Source organism: Sus scrofa, chromosome 3 (assembly GCF_000003025.6).
Source record: "Sus scrofa isolate TJ Tabasco breed Duroc chromosome 3, Sscrofa11.1, whole genome shotgun sequence".
Lineage (NCBI taxonomy): Eukaryota > Metazoa > Chordata > Mammalia > Artiodactyla > Suidae > Sus > Sus scrofa.
Window position 1 is genome coordinate 72,595,407 of NC_010445.4, and position 12,983 is coordinate 72,608,389.

The 12,983-nt window shown below is 38.5% G+C and overlaps 1 protein-coding gene across 1 annotated transcript in view; it reads right to left on the reverse strand.

Moving 5' to 3' along the window:
- Positions 1 to 12,983, reverse strand: part of GMCL1 (germ cell-less, spermatogenesis associated 1) — a 49,271-nt gene that overhangs the window by 24,981 nt on the left and 11,307 nt on the right. The window contains exons 5-8 of the mRNA XM_021088403.1: positions 10,952 to 11,064; positions 9,950 to 10,015; positions 6,727 to 6,811; positions 3,969 to 4,059 (exon numbers count right to left, since the gene is read on the reverse strand). Of these exons, the coding sequence (XP_020944062.1) occupies positions 3,969 to 4,059; positions 6,727 to 6,811; positions 9,950 to 10,015; positions 10,952 to 11,064 (355 nt within the window). The remainder of the gene's footprint in view (positions 1 to 3,968; positions 4,060 to 6,726; positions 6,812 to 9,949; positions 10,016 to 10,951; positions 11,065 to 12,983) is intronic.

A 12,983-nucleotide genomic window follows, 5' to 3' on the forward strand; every position in this document is an offset into this window, starting at 1 on the left:
AAGTGCAGCCATAAACAACCCCCCCCCCCAAAAAAAAAAAACCCAAACTATTTACTCATAAAGTCCTCACTGAAAAACATGGGCATCAGATACATATTTTGCCTTGTGCAATAAATGTTTTCCTGAAAAGTTATCTTAAACCGTGTACTTTCACACTACTGAGGCTGGGATGGAGAGCCTACAGTGGGAAAACCAGAATATGAGCTTATGCCCTTAGGCCACAGAATAATTGAGTTTCTGCCACTTAGTCTACAGAATAATTTCTCTCTTGATGGACTGTTGTGTTTATCCAACTGGAGCTCAAATGAGCATAAATTTATGTCAACATTTACCTAACATCTACTATTCCATTAAGTCTCTTTGTCCTTCTAGCTTCTCCACCTTCCTTATCTTTTCAGCTTTTATCTCTTCCCTTTTTTTTTTCTTCCTAAGGGCTGCCCCTGTGGCATATGGAACTTCCCAGGCAAGGGGATGAATTGGAGCTGCAGCTGCTCAGCCTACCATACAGCCACTGCAAAGTCAAATCTAAGCCGTCTGTGACCTATACCACAGCTCACAACAACGCCGGATCCTTAACCCACTGAGCGAGGCCAGGGATCAAACCAACGTCCTCATGTATCCTAGTTGGGTTCATAACTGCTGAGCCACAACAGCGACTCACTTTTTTTTTCAACTTAAATTTTCTCCTCTACCTTTTTCTAATTTCTCAAATCCCTCTTTAGTTGCCATAATGTAGCCCTGTAATTTAAGATAGAAATTTAACATTATGTTCTTCAAGCAAATCAAGTTAAATCATATTGATATGATCATTTACACACTTTTGGTTCATGAGCTTGAAGGAAAAATAATCAGCTAGGAAACCTCGATACATAAACTAATTCTACAAAATCTATTTAAATGAGACAAAAAGAGCAGTAAATTTTTTTCTCTTTTTATGGCTGCACCTGCAGCATATATGGAAGTTCCCAGGCTGGAGATCAAATAGGAGCTGCAGCTGAGACCTATGCCGCAGCCACAGCAACACTGGATCCTTAGCCCACTGAGCAAGGCCGGGGATTGAACCTGTATCCTCATGGACACTATGTCAGGTTCTTAACCTGCTGAGCCACAACAGGAACTCCAAAAAGAGCACTCAATTTTAAAATTAAGAACTTCTATTCATCAAGAAACTTTTTTTTTTTTTTTTTTTTTTTTTTTTTTGCTATTTCTTGGGCCGCTCTGGCGGCATATGGAAGTTCCCAGGCTAGGGGTCGAATTGGAGCTGTAGCCACAGGCCTAAGCCAGAGTCACAGCAACGCGGGATCCAGCCGCGTCTGCAACCTACACCACAGCTCACGGCAACGCCGGATCGTTAACCCACTGAGCAAGGGCAGGGACCGAACCCGCAACCTCATGGTTCCCAGTCAGATTTGTTAACCACTGTGCCACGACGGGAACTCCCTCATCAAGAAACTTTTTTTTTTTTTTTATATTTCAACATTATTTTATTTATTTTATTTTTTTATTTTCCCACTGTACAGCAAGGGGGTCAGGTTATCCTTACATGTATACATTACAATTACATTTTTCCCCCAGCCTTTCTTCTGTTGCAACATGAGTATCTAGACAAAGTTCTCAATGCTATTCAGCAGGATCTCCTTGTAAATCTATTCTAAGTTGTGTCTCATCAAGAAACTTTTAAAGGAATTCCCATCATGGCTCAGTGGTTAATGAATTCGACTAGGAACCATGAGTTTGCAGGTACGATCCCTGGCCTCGCTCAGTGGGTTAAGGATCTGGTGTTGCCATGAGCTGTGGTATAGATTGCAGATGCCGCTTGGATCCTGAGTTGGAGTTGCTGTGGCTGTGGTGTAGGCCGGCGGCTACAGCTCCGATTAGACCCCTAGCCTGGGAACCTCCATATGCTGCAAGTTCGGCCCTAGAAAAGACAAAAAAAAAGAAACCTTTAAGAAAGTGGAAAAAAATCTACAAACAGGAAAATAAATGCAACACATATTTATGACAAAGAATTGATTACCAAGAATATATAAAGAATGTCCAGAACTCATTAAGAAAAGACAAATATGATATTAAAATAGGAAGGAGGAGTTCCCATCGTGGCTTACTGGAAATGAATCTGACTAGTATTCATGAGGATGCAGATTCAATCCCTGGCCTCACTCTGTGGGTTAAGGATCAGGCGTTGCCATGAGCTGTGGTGTAGGCCAGCAGCTGTAGCTCTGATTAGATCCCTAGCCTGGGAAACTCCATATGCTGTGGGTGTGGCCCTAAAAATAAAAAATAAAATAAAATAAAATAGGAAAGAGACCTGAACAGATATTTCACAGAAAAAACATGGCTGACAAACATAGAGAGCTATTCAATCTCTTTGGTTTTCAAGGACATGAAAATCAATACCACAATATGAAACAGTTCAATAACAACAAAAACAGGATGATGTGCTATCCAGTGGTGTGCTGGGTCTGATTGTACTGGCTCACAGAAGCTGATGGTGTGGATATCTTTCCAAGGTTTCATTCAGTGGTGTCACTTTGGCAGCATGCAATCATGCATACTGGGAGAATTTGTATCATGAAAATTTAAAAATGCTACAAATAAATGATTATTTTTTTCAGAGAGCCAGTTTACCAGCGTATCACTATGTTATAATGTACAGATATACATGCAAAATGCAACATTTTTAAAAAATTTTTTAATTCTTTTGCTTTTTAGGACCACACTTGCGGCATATGAAGGTTCACAGGTTCAGGGTCGAACTGGAGCTGCAGCTGCCTATTCCACTGCCACAACAACGCAGGATCGGATTTGCATCTGCAACCTACACCACAGCTCACAGTAACACCAGTCAGATTCATTAACTGCTGAGCCATGATGGGAACGCCCCAACATTATTTTTTAAAAGCAAGGGAATAATAAACACAAAATTGAAGACAGTGGTTGGGAGAAATCAGAGTGACACAAGAGGAAAGAACATGAGTAGACAAATTATTAATGTTCTAGTACTTGAAAGTTAGTTCACTGAAGTTCAATACATTATTAAAAATAAATGAAAAAGGTGGTCATGCACACACCAAAAATGACAGTGAACTAAGAAAATCATGAACTAAGATTATGATTTTTTTAAAGTTAAAGTATAGTTGATTTACAATGTTGTGCCAATTTCTGCTGCACAGCAAAATGACTCAGTCGTACATAATGGATTTTTTTTTTGGCTGCACCCATGGCATACAGCAGTTCCTGGGTCACGAACTGAATCTGAGCCACAACCTATACCAGATCCCTAACCCACTGTGCCAGGCTGGGGATCAAACCTGCACCTTCACAGAGACAACACTGAATCTTAACCAGATGTACCACAGTGAGAACTCCTACACATCCTTTTTTTATATTACTTTCCACCATGGTCTGCCCTAGGAGACTGGATATAGTTCCCTGTGCTATTTAGCAGGACCTTGTTGTTTATTGAAGGATTCACATTTTTTATTACTTCTTTGCAAATGAGGGTCATAAAAAATTCTTTTTAAAATATCTGTTTTATGGAGTTCCGGTCGTGGCTCAGCGGTTAACGAATCCGACTAGGAACCATGAGGTTTTGGGTTCGGTCCCTGGCCTCGCTCAGTGGGTTAAGGATCCAGCATTGCCGTGAGCTGTGGTGTAAGTCACAGAGGCGGCTCGGATCCAGCGTTGCTGTGGCCCTGGCATAGGCCAGCAGCTACAGTTCCGATTAGACCCCTAGCCTCGGAACCTCCATATGCCGTGGGAGCGGCCCTAGAAAAGGCAAAAAGACAAAAAAAAAATCTGTTTTATTTAGCTTCAGTTTTCTCAGTGTGAATGAGGGGTTTATTTAGATCACTGCTCAAGTCCTCCAGCTCTAAAATTCTCTGGGTTTATAAATAAGTTAGGGCCTAATTTTTATTAAACTTCAATTAAAAAAAAAGACAAGTTCTCAATAAAAACGTTAGGCATACCTTTTTTCCTCTTAGAAAACCAGACATCTGTTTCAGTCAGAAGCTGTTTTAAAGACCCATTCCAAGAAGGCACAAGTTGAAGGAACATCCACTAGGTTAAAAAAACAAATTAGAAAAAAAAATTACAACACTTATTTTATGATTTTACATTTTCAAACTGCTTCCTGAAAATATCTAAAAAACTTAATTTCCATTTTATAAGCAATTGGAAGTAGAACTACTACATGATTTAAAACTATGAGTGTATAAGGAATAAGCTAATCCCTGAAAAGTACTTTCAGTCTCAAACACAATGTAGTTTACAGTATTAAAAAGGTAAATGTTTTATGTGTATATATATCTATACATAAGTATATGTATCCATATGAACATTTATATCTGTAAAACATTAGTAATTATTTCCTAATTTATTCCACCTACCAATTAACAATTCAGTTTCACTACATACTGTGTGAGATTATAAAAGAAAAATTAAATATGGGAAAAAGGAGTTTCTTATTGTCCTATTGTCTTACTATTCTTGAGACAGTATGTAGAGTAGTAAAGAGCACACATTTTACAACCCTGGCCTTGCCATTTAATAGCTAGGGAAGGAGTTCCTGTCGAGGCGCAGTGGTTAACGAATCCGACTAGGAACCATGAGGTTTCGGGTTCAGTCCCTGCCCTTGCTCAGTGGGTTGACGATCCGGCATTGCCGTGAGCTGTGGTGTAGGTTGCAGATGCGGCTTGGATCCTGCATTGCTATGGCTCTGGCATGGGCCGGTGGCTGCAGCTCTGATTAGACCCCTAGCCTTGGAACCTCCATATGCCACGGGAGCGGCCCAAGAAATGGCAAAAAGACCAAAAAAAAAAAAAAAAAAAAAATAGCTAGGGAAAGATTTTTTTTTAAAAAATGTTATGGCGCCACCTGTGGCATATGGAAGTTCCCAGGCCAGGGACTGAATTTGAGCCACAGCTGTGACCTACATCACAGCTGTAGCAATACTACATCCTTTAACCCACTGCTCTGGGCTGGGGATTGAACCTGCACCTTCACAGCAACCCAAGCTGCTGCAGATGCATTCTTAAACCCACTGTGCCATGGCAGGAACTCCAGAAATAACCTAATTTTTCATTTGTAAATTCTTCATTTGTAAGATGAGCATGATAATATGTGTACCTAAGAGGATATTAAATCAGAGGCCTCAGTGATAGAAGAGTGGCTTTCTACCCCTCCTTTAATAATCATAAACCCAGTTACTAAGCTTCCTTGAGGAAAAATAGTAATAGAATCTCATCTCTATCATAAAAACAAACAATACCAATGATATAATCTGGGAGGTGTCTTACTCCTAAAATTCATGACCATGTTAATGTTGACTCAGTGCTAAAGACAAAAAAGCTAAAGGTAAAATTATGCAGTGGGAAAAGCAATGGACTAGAATTCACAGACCTGGGTTCTGCCTCAAGTCTGCTATTTGGTAACTTCAAGAATTCTAAGTCTCATCTACAAAACAAGAGTAATAGCTGATTTGGCTCTTTAGAGAGTTGGAAAACAAAGTTATACTAAAAATGTTGAAATCTTTCAAAAGGATGAAGTGAAACACATGCCTAAAGTACTAAAGAACTTAAAAGAATTTCAACATTTTCTAGAAAATGTGTGAAAAATTCACCATAAAGTTATTAATTCAACTAAAGCTCAATTCTGAGAAATTTCTGAAGACCATGAACAACATTTAACATTTCAGGAGTTCCCGTCGTGGAGCAACAGAAACAAATCTGACTAGGAACCATGAAGTTGTGGGTTCAAACCTTGGCCTCGCTCAGTGGGTTATAGATCCAGCATTGCTGTGAGTTGTGGTGTAAGTCACAGACGTGGCTCAGATCCTGGGTTGCTGTGGCTGTGGCCGGCAGCTGTAGCTCTGACTGGGCCCCTAGCCTGGGAACCTCCACATGCCACTAGTGCAGCCCTAAAAAACTAATAAATGAATAAATGAAGACATTTAACATTTCAGATTATGCAAATAATATAACAACATGTTAGCTGTTGGAAAAAAGTCTGGGAACTGCCATGTTTCAATCCCTTATTTGCATGGCGGGAACTAAGAGAAGATCTGAGTTCCCTTAAAAAGAGCCCAAACCACTACCCCATGGCAGATAAGCAATCCTGCCCACTGCCTCCCTTAGTAGTCCATTCAGTAAATCTCTTCTTACCTACTTAAAACAAAAACAGAAAAGAGAGAGAGACTCTGAGAACAAACAGAAATGTATTCCCAGAAGAGGAAAGTATAAAATATACAATTAAGGAGTTCCCATTGTGGCTTAGTGGTAAAGAACCAAACTACTATCTATGAGGACACAGGTTTGATACCTGGCCCTGCTCAGTGGGTTAAGGATCCAGTGTTGCCCTGAGCTATAGTGTAGGTTGCAGACTCGGTTTAGATTTGGCATTGCTGTGGCTATAGTATAGGCCAGGAGCTGCAGGTCCAATTCAACCCCTAGCCTGGGAACTTCCATATGCTGCAAGTGTGGCTCTAAAAAAGCAAAAAGCAAAAAAAAAAAAAAAAAAAAAAAAAGGAAATAATTAAAATCACTCATGATACTGACTCCCTAAACATAAAGACCTTTTTTTCCTAACACTTTAGTATATATCCTTTTACTTTGCTCACATTTATATTATAACCATTCCCTTACCACTGGACTCCAGCAGTTCCCAGTTTTTCACTATTATAAGCAATGCTGAGGGGATGGCCTTACACACAGAATATTATGTCAATACCTTTTTAAGGGCTGTATAAACATCCATCTCCACTTGCATCACAAATAAGTTAGATGAACCAATGAGTTGTTTCATGACATTTATACTAGGAAAGATAAAACAGAAGTAGTGAGCCTCTCTTTAAGCACAAGCTAAAAGACCTTGGTGGAACTGAAAACTTTAAGTATTTTTTATCAAAAGAAAATGTGAAATTAAAAATTACATCAGTCTTTTTCAGGTTTTTTTTGCCTGAGACAATCTTAGAAAAAAACAATCTATCTGAACACAAAGATACTTTTAATTCAGATAGTATGCTGTGAAAGGTCTTTTCTTGCACTGATTGGGGGAAAAAAGAGCTTTGTTCTGCTAATTAATCAAGTTAAAGCAAGGTCTCCAGAGAAAACAATAATTCAAAAAGATACACGCACCCCAATGTTCACTGCAACACTATTTACAACAGCCAGGACATGGAAGCAGCCAAAATGTCCATTGACAGAGGAATGGATAAATAAATGTGGTACATATAAACAAAAGAATCTTACTCAGCCATAAAAAAGAATGAAATGCCATTTGCAGCTACATGGATTGAACCTAGAGATTATCATACTAAATGAAGTTAGTGAAAAACAAACATCATATGATATCACCTATATATGGAATCCAAAAAAAGGATACAAATGAACTTATTTGCAGAACAGAAACAGATTCACAGACTTTGAAAAACTTATGGTTAACAAAGGGGACAGGGTTGTGGGGGATGCACTAGGGCTTTGAGACTGGCATATATACACTAAGGTATATGGAAAGACTGGCCAATGGGGCACAAAGAACTCTATCCAATATTCTGTGATAATCTATGTGGGAAAGGAATCTGAAAGGGGGGGGTTCCCATCGTGGCATAGTGGAAACAATCTGACTAGAAACCATAATGTTGTGGGTTCGATCCCTGGCCTTGCTCAGTGCGTTGATGATCCGGCGTTGCCGTGAGCTGTGGCGTAGGCCGGCAGCTGTAGCTCTGATTCGACTCCTAGCCTGAGAACATGCCATGGGTATGGCTCCAAAAAGCAGAAAAAAAAGAATCTGAAAGCAAATGAATGTGTATACATGTATAACCGAATCACTTTGCTGTAGAGCAGAAATTAGCACAACTCTGCATATCACCTGTACTTCAATAAAACTTTAAAAAATGAAAGATACTATATCGCAGTCAAAAAAAAAAAAAAAAAAAAGAGCAAGGTCCCAATAAGATAACTTAGTATGCTCTGTTAGAATGGCAGCCTTCTGCTTTTATCTTTCTCCCTCACTCAGCATAAAAAAAAAAAAAAAGGCACTTGTCAAAAATTCACTGAAAGAGATATACCTTCAAAGTGATATTTCACCCCTAGGCTTAAGAAAATTAGTCATAAACATGTTTTTATTACTATTGAGGAAAATAAAATCAAGAAATATGTGTTTTTTAGAATGGAAATGATGTCACTCCCATTGGAATGGAACAGCTGTTTTCTTTTTTCCTTTTTCTTTCCCTCCTTTAAGCCACAAAACGTCAGAAGAGCATTGGGGTTTTTAAGCTGGCCACTATGATTTATCTTCCTTTTGAAAGAGCTCAATTAGAAATTATAAAAGAGAAAAAGTGTGTTCTAATGACTTTCAAACTAAAAATACTGCAGTGCTTTGTTTACGTCTTCACATCATTAGGTGACTTTTTGGTAGAATAATGAGTCTCAAACTTTTCTAGTGAAGTTAAGATCTCCTAAGGGCAGAGGAAAGGAAAGGACCAAGGAATCAGGGAGTATTAAAAATAGTATTTCTGGAGTTCCCATCATGGCACAGTGGGAACCATGTGGTTGCGGGTTCAATCCCTGGCCTTGCTCAGGGAGTTAAGGATCCGGCGTTGCCGTGAGCTGTGGTGTAGGTCACAGACAAGGCTTGGATCCTGAGTTGCTATGGCTGTGGTGTAGGCCGGCAGCTGTAGCTCCGATTCGACCCCTAGCCTGGGAATCTCCATATGCCATGGGCGCGTGCCTAAAAGAAAAAAAAAATATATTAATTTTTGCATTTCATCTTGTAAGTCCGAAGAAACTTGAATTTTATTCCACAAGGTATTTAAACGTAAAAATGTTTACCTCTCTCCTACCCCTGCCCACAACTCTACCCCCCATCAGTAAAACTGATATCCAAGTAAGCTATTAAAGTTAAGCCTTTGGTTTTGTACATTTCCATCAGAATGCTATATACTCCTAGGGACTTTTGTACTTGTCTCCGAATCACCACTGGAAAGGAAATGCAAGCTTAGAAAGTGCCTGTACAGTCCAGTGGCTTTAAAAGCTCATTTCAGAATTGAACTGAATTTCTCAGACCCATTGCAGATATGACAGCTCCACTGTTAGAAATAAGTTCGTGATGGGCAGAGAACATAACATAATCATCTCTGCCTTTTTCACAGCAAACATTTAGGAATTATTATTTAAAGGAAGGAATAATAAGCAAACTTAATTCAAAAGGCCAATTTAACTGTGAATTTAATTTCATTAGGCTTAGCAAAAAGTATAAAATAATTTCCTCAAACTTAATTTCTCAATGGTAAAAGGTAGTTTTTATATTTATTTTTATGTATTTATTTATTTGTTTTGTTTTTTAGGGCCGCACCTGCGGCATATGGAGGTTCCCAGGCCAGGGGTCAAATCGGAACTGCAGCTGCTGGCCTAACAGGATCCTTAACCCACTGAGAAAGGCCAGGGATCAAACCTACATCCTCATGGATGCTAGTCAGATTTGTTAACCACGAGCCACGATGGCTCCTCCAAAAGGTAGTTTTTAAAGTCAACTTTTAGGGAGTTCCTGTCATGGCTCAGTGAGAGCAAATCTGACTAGTATCCATGAGGGATGCAGGTTCAATCCCTGGCCTCGCCCAGTGGGTTAAGGATCTGGCGTTGCCGTGAGCTGTGGTGTAGGTTGCAGACTCGGCTCAGATCCCGTGTTGCTGTGGCTGTGGCATAGGCTGGTGGCTAAGCTCCAATTCGACCCCTAGCATGGGAAGCTCCAAATGCTGCCAGCGCAGCCCTAAAAGCCAAAAAAAAAAAAAAGTCTTGCAAACTTTAACAAATGAAAAACTGTATTTTATAATGCAACACTGTAAATCAACTATACCTTAATTAAAAAATAGGGGAAAGAGCCAAAAAAAAAAAAAAGAAAGAAATACAGTATTTTAAATGATTAATTATAAAGCCATTTAAAATTAAAATACCTGAGTTCTTTAAAAAGTTCAACATTCTGGTGAGTCATCAAATTGTTTAGAAGCCATTCAAGGCACCTGAAATTAAAACATGAATCTTTACACTACATATCATGTATTTATGATTTAAGCAGGACTTAACAGTTAAAAATAGAATATTAATCATGCTCAAATTTTTAAATTTAACGACTGGAAATTTAGTATTGTTTTTGTCAGCAGTTAGTATGGGAATATTCCCTTTATATTAATATAAGAGCATTTCTAATTAAGAAAACCATTTTCAAGTTCGTGTTAAATGGTTTATGAAGGGATTTACATACTTCTATTACCTTCTTTATAATTTGAAAATGGGAACTGCAAGTCTCAAGTTAAAACCTTTGCCAGTAGTTGCACTGATATACAGTCAGCCCTCGGTATCCGCGGGTTCTGTAGCCGTGGATTCAACCAACCGAGAATTGAAAATATTGGAGAAAAAAAATAATTCCAGAATGTTCCAAAAAGCAAACCTTAAATTTGCCACAAGCCAGCAACTATTTACATAGCATTTACACTGTATTTACAACTATTTACAGAGCATTCACATTGTATTAGGTATTATAAGTAAGCCAGAGATGATTTTAAGTATACAGGAAGATGGTTGTTTGCAAATACTACACCATTTTATATAAGGAACTTGAGCATCAGCAGATTTTGGTATCCACCCAGGTCCTGGAACCAATCCCCTGCGGATAGTGAGGGAGGACTGTAAATGGCTATTATGCCTATTGCTTAAAAAAATGTAATAGAAATGTACAGTAAAGAGTAACCACAGTTTTCATAAGCAGGTATAACCCACCCAGTCACTTACAAAAACCACACTTCTGAGGAATTTACCAATTAGTCCAAATGTAAAAAAGAACCTTTGTAAGACATCTATTCTCCTTTTCATTTTTAGAGCTATACATTCTCTTAAGAAACTAAAGCAGCCAAATTCCCCAAAGTGGGATGAGAGGAAAAACAAGAAACGTAACTCACTTTTTCTTTACAGAATCTAATCCATAGGTCCCTGCTGATGTGTAATAGCCACATACAGTTTTCACATTAATTGTTTCCTTCATTGTCTCACCACACTGCTGTATTAAACCATCCTGTAAATATAAATAAGCACTAGAAAGGCCCATTTCACATGGGAAAAGTTAGCTCTGAACATGTGCTTTTACATATTAAAAAGTAGAAAACAAAGGAAGAAAGAAAACTTTGAGTGTAGCAAAATTAAGTTTTCTTAAAAATAAATCCTGTAAAAATAACTTAAAAATCCAGCAAGTATTCAACTAAATACTTGGAACTGAAAAATGGAAGGTCGGGGTAAAAGCAATAAGACAGAGATGATCATTGCTATTCTCTTTCTTTTCTGTTCTTCCCACCTCGGGGACCTTTGAAAATTTAAGTAGCATTCTGTCTGTTTTGCCTGTTCTTTTTAAACTAAGACCTTTTTGCATAGTCAGATGACCATGTGATGAGCTAGCCAAGTAAACAATATGATTCATCAGAAAATTTTTTGGTTTGTTTGTTTTGCTTTTTGGGGCCACAAGTGCGGCATATGGAGGTTCCCAGGCTAGGGGTCAAATCAGAGCTGCAGCTGCCGGCCTATGCTACAGCCACAGCAATGCCAGATCCCACCCAGTCTGCAACCTACACCACAGTTCACAGCCAGATCCCTAACCCACTGAGAAAGGCCAGGGATCGAATCCAAGTCCTCATGGATACTAGCGAGGTTCATTACTGCTGAGCCATAACAGAAACTCCAAAAGTTTTTATTAAGTTTAAAACTTTATTGATATCTAAGAAATGCACAAATATATTACTATTTTTAAACTCAACATTTAAATTTTAATCTAAAATGTTTTTATAGATTTCAAATAGCTAACTTTAATATATGGATAGAATACTATCATTTTTTTCACACGAATTCTAAGAAATATTCATCATGCGAGTGTATTATTGTTAAATAGTTAAGTCATAAAGGTAATGCAGAAAGTGAACTTAGAACAAAACCAAAAAAGGATTAAAAGTTAAAAAATAAAATAGAAGTTCCCATCGTGGCACAGCGTTAACGAATCCGACTAGGAACCATGAGGTTGCAGGTTTGACCCCTGGCCTTGCTCAGTGGGTTAAGGATTCGGCATTGCTGTGAGCTGTGGTGTAGGTCAGACGAGGCTCGGATCTGGCGTTGCTGTGGCTCTGGCGTAGGCAGGTGGCTACAGCTCTGATTCGACCCCTAGCCTGGGGACCTCCATATGCCGAGGGTGCAGCCTTAGAAAAGACAAAAATAAATAAATAAAATATAATTATTGGAAAAAGGACTGAAAGGATCAAAATATTTTAAAAATCAAATTTCTCCAGCCAAGTATATTTAGCAAGCTATTAACTAATATTTCAAATAAACCAGTATAAAAATGACACATAAAAAGAAAATTAACTTTTTTAAATGGTCAAAATAAAATGTTGACAGCATGGGGATTTTAAACATCTGAAAGTCTTCCTTTTGACATCTCACCTGTCACCACAGTCCAGCGGATTATCCCTGCTTAACCTCTCCAGTATCCAGCTTTCCTTCTCTATGCTTTTTGCTACTGTCCCCTCCCTTGGATTACTAAAATAGGTTTTATACTTATCTTTCTTTCAGTTCATCCTTCACACTGTTCTTGAAGCATTCTTTCTGAAATGTAATTGCCTTTCCCGTGATTTGAAATTTCCAAATGTACTTAGAAGTATTAAAGTCTTAGCTTCTGAAAAGCTATAGAGGGACTTTCACGATCTGGCCTCTGTCTCCCTCTCTATAACCCTTCTTATATTCTATGCTAGATCTATATTCCACTCAGATTCTCTAATCCCCCATTGTTTCAGACTTCTAGGTCTTAATTTTCTGTCTGAAATGTTCTACCTTCCCCTCTTTTCTTCACCAAATAAATACATTTTAAGTTTTTAAGGCTCAGCCTCAAACACATATTCCTTGAAGTCACCAGGTTAAACCGACCACTTTGTGCATCCACTGAATGGTACAGAA